Here is a 7500-nt window from a genome sequence, read left to right as displayed (position 1 = left end):
TAGTCTACTTGACTTCCATACAAATTTTTCAAGCATCAGTTAAAATAACATGGCGACAAAAACGCCGAGGAAAAAATTCCAGGCCGGCAAAAGAATGGCAAATTTATTTCCGAATCATCATGAAACTTTAAAGAGAAGTGAGCAGGAGGATGGAAAAGCTCTGGAAAAGGTAGCTGATCGAGTAAACTAATGGCTGAAAGTTTGGAAAACTCGAGGACGAACCGTTGCGTAAATTTAATGGGGCTGTTTCTTTTTAATGTTTTTATTACCCTACGAACTTAAGTTCAAAGTGAATGCATGTTTTTAAAGTTCTTTTCCTTTACTTTCGTGAAAATTGAGCAGTATTTTCGTCCTCGTCCCTTGAATAGTGTGGACCTGCGTGGAAACAATCAGCGATTGAATTTCACCAAAAAAACACACTCCAGAGGATGAGCATGACGGCAATGGAGAGATATTATACAAAACACCAACCAAATGAAGATGACCCCTGCTTAAAACGTCGTTACTATGCTCGAGAAAGGTTTTTTTTTCGGTAAAAACCTTTCATCTCTTCAACGATCGATCCTCTCTTGGGTTCCAGTCCTTGCCCGACAGATCACGCAAAAGCGTGACAAACGAACTTTTCCAAGAGCTTTGCAAAATCACATCGACTTTACTAGTTCAGATCATCGGTGACCCCTATTTTTTAAATCATAAATCACTTACTTTACTTACTATCTACAAAATATGATGAAATCAAAAAATTCTCACCGTAAGAAGTTATCTTTTTTTAACATTTTCTTTCCTCGTGCCATCGAATTCCAGTAGTGGTTGCAACGGATTGAGCTTACGAAAACGCTCGTCGAGGATGAACTCTACTGTTTACCACATCCCTAGCGGCATACAATTATCTAAAAATCTCACTCCTAAAAACCTATGCACGGAAACTTTCACTCCAACAGTTTATTTTTATGATTTTCGATGGATGAGCAGATGAGCCTACATCTCGCTATTATGACCGATTTCTCGAAATTAAGGCGTTTTTCCACTGCCATTTTCTCCGAAACAAAGTCGGTGACCCCCAATTTTTTTTTCATTTTTGGAGTAAGTACTTTATGACCTAACTATGGGCGAGAAATTAAGAAAATCTCACCGTAGGAAGATTTTGGCGCGAACGTCCTTAAATCATGTATTTACAAGTTATATGGTTGTTTAATCCCAGGATTATTTTCAGAAACACTCGCCGAATAAAGTCTTTTTTCCCCTATAAAGACAGACTCAACCTCTCTCTTGGGTCTAAAGTAATTTATAAGGCTAGCTGCTGGGATTTTGATGATTACTATATCGGGAAAACAAAACGTCGATTACATGACAGGAAAACGGCGGAACATTTCAGAGCGCAGCGCTGACGAGTAACAGTCATTCTTCTGCCATTGCTGACCATATGACTCACACAGGCCACAGGATTAAATGGGATCATTTTGACATTTTAACCACTGGACAGTCTGATATACATTGTAAAATTAAGGAAACCTTGTTGATTCGCGATTTAAAACCAGCGCTTAATGAAAAAGTTGGCAGTGAGAAACTTGTTATCTACTGGCCATTTATGTTTTTTCAAGCAGATTTAACTAGGTCTGTTTATTTTCATTGTCATTACTTTCCTTATTTGGTATTAGTCTTTGTGTTTAAATTTAATTGTACTTTAGGTAACCGTCACTCCTGAAGATGTATGTTGGAGCATACGAAATGTCAAGTTCATAAAAAGTTTTACAACATGCGTTGTCTCGCTATGTTTATAACCGCAGTTTGTTTGTTATTTTTACTCAAGGTAATGAGTATTTTGGTTAACCAGTACCGCCTTGACTTCCGTCCTAATTAAGAACCAAAAAAATGTAACAAAATCTACCAAATTTTAAAAACCTGCAAAGAAAATATGGATTGCATTGTATTACAAAAACCCCAGTATTTTTTCCAACGTTGAAAAAGTAAAGTCATACCTAGAAATGGAGAAACTGGGTGGCCCTTCCACCAGATCTTGAGTATACACAGTGCAAATTCTGTTCGTTTTGTAAAAGACTTCCCAAGAAATGTTCATTCAGAACCAGACAATGATGATGATGATGATGGCACAGCAAATTCGTTTGAACAGTGACAGCCACAGACTGACACCCTTTACAGCGGACAAGTGGATCTGTCTTTTGATTTAACTTGGAATCAGGGAACAGGACTCTTGTAGGAATTTTTGACTCGGTTAAATTAAACAGTGAAACTTTTCAGTGGCGATTTTCCGCGCATTTTTTTGGAATTAACGATAAAGGTAAAGAAGCGTTGTGGAGTCTCATCACACGGTCCTGAATCCATTCCAGTTGAGATTTCCAGGACTAAAAATTGTTTATAAATCAATCACATAAACCTCGCCATGGCATATGGATACGTTGAAATTTTCGCATTAAATAAACAAAAGATCAGTAGCTAGACAATACACGCACCGGTAAATGTTGTCAATGACGCATGGAGAAAAACGATACACGGACACGACCATGGAGTGAAAACGATACACGGCGAATTTCGAAAGCTGTCTCTGTCAAAATTTTATTAGAAAAGTGTTGTCAGAAGGGATTTTATGTGAATTTGAAGTGGGAAAAAAATTTAACGCCTGGATTTTTTTTTTAAATAAAGAAAAACCATTTTTTAAGCCTATTTTTTAACCACCCATGTTGCCATAGCAACAACACAAAAGGTTGTTTCGCCTGCAATTGGCTGGGGAATAAATACCATCCTATTATTTGTTTGTATTTCTCTATGTTAGCTTATACAAATGGGCATTTATAGGGCCAGGAAACATTCCCAGTGAAGCAAAGCAGTCGTTATAAAGGCCTTCACGTGCGCAAACGCTGGACACTACACTAGGAATACAGGAAATGACATGTAGGTATCAGCCCACGATCCCTGGGCTGGCGCTCTTCACTATTTTTGTTGGTTGCCCCTGTTATTTAACGTTACATCACAAATAAAAAGATGCATGTTTCATGAATAAAGTTGCGAGTCAAACAAGTGCAAGAGCCATAATACTATTGACAACTCTGGGACTCAAATACAAAAGTCTCCAGCCGGTTTTTATGTTTGGTTTTTACAGACTCAATTAATATAACGTTGCATATGTTTACTCCCCTAAACCTACCACTAAGGAAACATCTGAAAGAAATTATTGATAATAAGAGTCACCTTGTGTAAGACAGAATAAAGGCAGATCTCAAAAAACCAAGTATAGGAGGAGCGGTCCTACAATACGTCCTCACAAAGTTCCAATTTGAACGACGAGTATAGTTAGGTGAAGCTTGTATCTGACTTTATGCTATCCAAAATTTTACGACCGCAATGACGATTGCCTGAAGATTCCTTTCAGAAATAAGTTACATTTTTTAACGATATGACTTGATATTGCCTTCTGCAGTTGTTCATCTTGCTTTTTTTACAATTCAACATGCTAACACTTTCAAGCAAACATTCGGTTAAGAGCACTAAATCTACAACCCTTTAAAGAACTGATAGTTCCCAGAATTGCCGTAGCAAATATATTATTTGTTTTTGTGCACTCATTCAGGCACGCGGAGTTTTACCTTGCATGTTCACGGATAGCCATGTTCTGAAGATATCTTCCAAAAGGTTCAAACAAAGGTTTCATTATTCTCAAGTTTTCTTGATAGAGCTTGTTGAGATCTAACTCCTTGAGTTTTCTGCGTGCTGAGGCAACGTGTTCGGCGGCCCTTCCCAATGCCAGGTAGCACTGCCATAGCACGTACCAACGAACGACGATCTCTGGACAATAATACGCATTTCCTTTGAAACTGAAGGCTCTGATGTGTTGATCGACACAATTCCTTTCTAAAGCAGAAAACACTGGAAAACTCCCCGTAATTTCGTCGCTTTCCTCTGGGAAAGAAGTATTTTCCAACATCTTTGCTGCAGCTTCAAAGTTTCCGTCCAAGTAATATTCAAGAGCCACAACAACACTACCCTGGACGTCGCTTTGACACGAAATGTCGCGCTGTAATTGGACTAGTTCTTTAAAATGAAATGTACTACACTCAGAGTTGGAGGCAACCTGCTGGAGATATGCTTTTAAGAACCTCAAGTTTGCAAAGCGGACGCTGTTGGCAATTAACTTCTCCTCTGTTGATTGTGCCCCGTGTGTTGAATCTTGAAGAAATGTTCTGACAGCTTTGAGAACAAATTCTTTACGATCATGGTACTGCTCAGACGCATGCCAGACGACAGCTAATTCTCTGTACACCTTCAAACAGTAATAAATCCGAAAATTTCTCTCACAAAGCAGTTTCAAGTCAGATACGGCCTTTGAGCACTTGTTCAAAAAGTCCATTAGAATTTGCTCGTCAGTTATTTTGTAAAACACCGATGTGGTATTGAAGGCCATCCAATTGGTTTGAGAATAGCCATTCAGATAGCACCAAATACCCTCGTCTAACCAGAGATAAGTGTACAACTCTTTACGAATAGCTCGACATATTCTTGATCCCTTTAGTAATTTGTCCTTGGGGATTTCCCAAAACAGGTTGTTCTCTGGCACAAAATAATGCGAACAGAATCCTTCCTGACAGCAACGCTCCAGCTTTTCGAAAAACATCTTCAGGCAATGAACAAGATGAAGGTCAATCCATTGACCAGACTCTGTCTCTTCTATAATCCAGAACATGACGTTTAAACCACAGTAGCTGGGAATTCCAAGATGACTGAGATTCGTTTTCAGCAATGTCTTACCATATCTATAGCAAATTCTCTGAACATCGTTCCAGGAATTGATAAGGAGCAACTCAGGAATGGAAAAAGAAAGCCTCCACAAAAATTTGGTTCGCGTTGAGTTTGTCAAGGAGTCACAACCCACTTTCTTGGGCTTGGGCACAAGGTCAACCCCATAGTTTAAGATTGCCTCCACAACGTTAGGCTTCTGACAACTGTACTTGCGTTTCCTTTTCACCCAAGCCCTAGCCTCTGCTGGCCAGGATGGGCAATGAAGGGCGAACACATTATCCAATGTTCCAAAGTTCACGTAGTTCGGTAAAGTGGATATGTTCCAACGAATAGTTGACGCTGGTCCAGATTGGCGAAAGGTCAACCAGCCGCCGAACCGAAAATAGTTGAAACGAGAATGAAGTTCAGTGAAGACCTCGGATGACAGGAAGTACTCATTTGACCCCTCGGGTTGGAGACTCTGCACACCAGATTCAAGCAAGATCTTTTTTATCTCCTCAGCAGCTGGGAAGCCAAAGTTGTCCGCGCGCACGTTCAGTGCAATCTTGTGGTAAAGCTGTGTAAAAACTGAATTGGAGACGTTCAGCTTGAGATACACATGACCAGGGTATTCGGAGGTTTGGATGATTAAATGAGCATTGGTGGTAGCCTTCTGTGGAGTATCAACAAGGATCGACTTGTAAATGTACATCATGTCATTGTCAGACCCCGACATTCCAAGAGATTGAAGTCCGACCCTAAAACTACCGGTGTACTTAACTCTAACCTCTCCCATTCCATATACATCTCCGATTATTTTCTCCTCAAAGGCGATATAAGGGCTCAAAAAACGCTTCCTCTCTTGCCACACTGTGTCGTGCCATTTTCCGATGTTGTACAGAAATAAAGAGAGTGGTGAAGCGGGTACGTCTTTCCCAAAAACCTGTCTGAAGAGAAAAAAAGAAACAGCGATTGTAAGAGTATAAAAGAGCCACAAACCTTTAAGTTTAATAATCTAACAACGCCTGTGGTTTTTGGGGGACAGCCAACCAAACGGCAACGGCGCTCATAACTTAACACGAGACCAGAACATTCCAACGCGCAGCTGAATGGAGATACGTCCAGAAATGCACACAAAAATCCCGGTCTCATGTAAATACCCCCTTAGTTGCATAGTCATAATGCTACTTAATGGACAAAAGGCATCATCTCGAAGCTTAGGGGAATAAACTCACACAAATCCTTATTTATGTATGGTTTATTTTTAATTTACTTTATTCTGCATTTTCCATACTCAAGTGCAGTAGTGAGAGTTGCAAAGTTTGGCAGCGGGTCCACAACAATTTGCCTGAAGGCCACGAAAACTTTGCCCTTGCGTAAAAAATACATATAACGTTGTATGGACAAACAGTTATCAATTTATCACAGTAGATGTAAATGTCTTAGTCGTTCACAAACTAGTGATTTATAATTAATGAAAGGCAAGTTTTCAGAATTTTAAGAATTAAGAAAAAATAAGTGAGCAAACTCATACAATGAGATTGAACTAATACTCGCCAGATTTGCCAACGTGGCTGGCCACGACGTATTGACCTAATTTACATACATTTGGCGATTTGACAAGAATTTGCCAAAATAGCCAGATTCGCCAACATGGCTGGCCACCATGTATTGAACTGACTTACATACATTTGGCAATTTGACAAACATTCGCCACAATCCGGCCATATTTGCCGAAATGGTCAAAGTATTGGCGATATTTTGCAAATAATTTTGTTGTTTCTATTGCGTGCAGTGACCTGTAGGCTAAAATCCATTTTCTTAAATAACCCGGACTTGTACTTCCCGAACGTATTAAAGAGAGGCAACATCATTTGAGAAAATGAGAGTAGCTGATTTTTCTAGTTCCATATTGAAATGAAATATCTATTGAATTCGATATATAAAACCTTAAGCTACATAACATCAGATCTCTGTGACTAGTTTCTGGCTACAAGCCGGGATTGCTTCTACTTTCGATCCAGTTTAAAAAAGCATTTTCATCGTGTCCCCGGTGTTGGCCCCTGAATCTTCGATGCAGATGTATTAGAAAGCGCTAGTGGCAATTGCCTTGATTAAAGATGAAAATAAAGATAATCATAGACACAAGATCCGGAAATATATCGTACAGCAAGTACCTGCACAGAGGCAAACCGACCCTCTTTCTCAGAAAATAGCAAATCTTTCTCCATTGGATCAGAAGTTGAAGCCATATGTTCTTGAAAACGAGGGTGATGTTTCTTCTTGTTGAAAATTGAAAGAAAAATAACATGAGAATGGACTTCAACCACGACAGCATGGTGAACCGAAAGTATTTGCAACCCGGAAACCAAATGTCAGGGATCGCGTGACAAAATTATTTATGTCACGACAGGTTGGGTGCTGACCATCAGGTCTGAGACCAGTGGAACTAACCAAGGAAAATTAATGGAGCGACATTTTTCATCAAAAGTCAATTTCCAACCGGACCGAGTTGTTTCATTTACGTTTCGACCGAAATTTTGGTTACATCACAATGAAATGGGACTGGAAACGAGAATTTCTGTAAATCGAACGGCACGTCTCGGTCGGGCCGAACCAAAACGGACTTTTCCATTTGACTTCAGCCCAGAAGAAAAGGTTTTGGCTTTCTGGAAAGCATCCGTTTGATTTCTGTCAGATGAAGATAATATCCACCGAGAAAGACCTACAGGTGGTCGGTCTGAAAACCTGGACAGAAGCAGACACCGC

At 39.7% G+C, this 7500-nt stretch overlaps 1 protein-coding gene across 2 annotated transcripts; it reads right to left on the bottom strand.

Annotated features, from left to right (window-relative positions):
• Window positions 1–2548: 2548 nt before the first annotated feature.
• LOC138016042 (uncharacterized) lies at window positions 2549–7095 on the bottom strand. 2 transcript variants are annotated; one of them, XM_068863202.1, is made up of 2 exons: window positions 6909–7095; window positions 2549–5678 (listed from the first exon to the last, which is right to left on the bottom strand). In XM_068863202.1, the coding sequence occupies exons 1-2, from the start codon at window positions 7067–7069 to the stop codon at window positions 3599–3601; spliced, it is 2241 nt and encodes a 746-aa protein (XP_068719303.1). In that variant the 5' UTR covers window positions 7070–7095; the 3' UTR covers window positions 2549–3598. The 2 variants fall into 2 exon arrangements, with proteins under 2 accessions (XP_068719303.1, XP_068719305.1); XM_068863204.1 differs by having other exon boundaries at window positions 2549–5674; window positions 6909–7081.
• Window positions 7096–7500: the final 405 nt, after the last annotated feature.

The sequence above is a fragment of the Montipora capricornis genome, chromosome 9 (genome assembly GCF_036669925.1).
Source record: "Montipora capricornis isolate CH-2021 chromosome 9, ASM3666992v2, whole genome shotgun sequence".
In the NCBI taxonomy this organism is placed as follows: domain Eukaryota; kingdom Metazoa; phylum Cnidaria; class Anthozoa; order Scleractinia; family Acroporidae; genus Montipora; species Montipora capricornis.
Note: the sequence above shows the minus strand (reverse complement) of the source record. Positions and strands in the feature narration are given on the sequence as shown.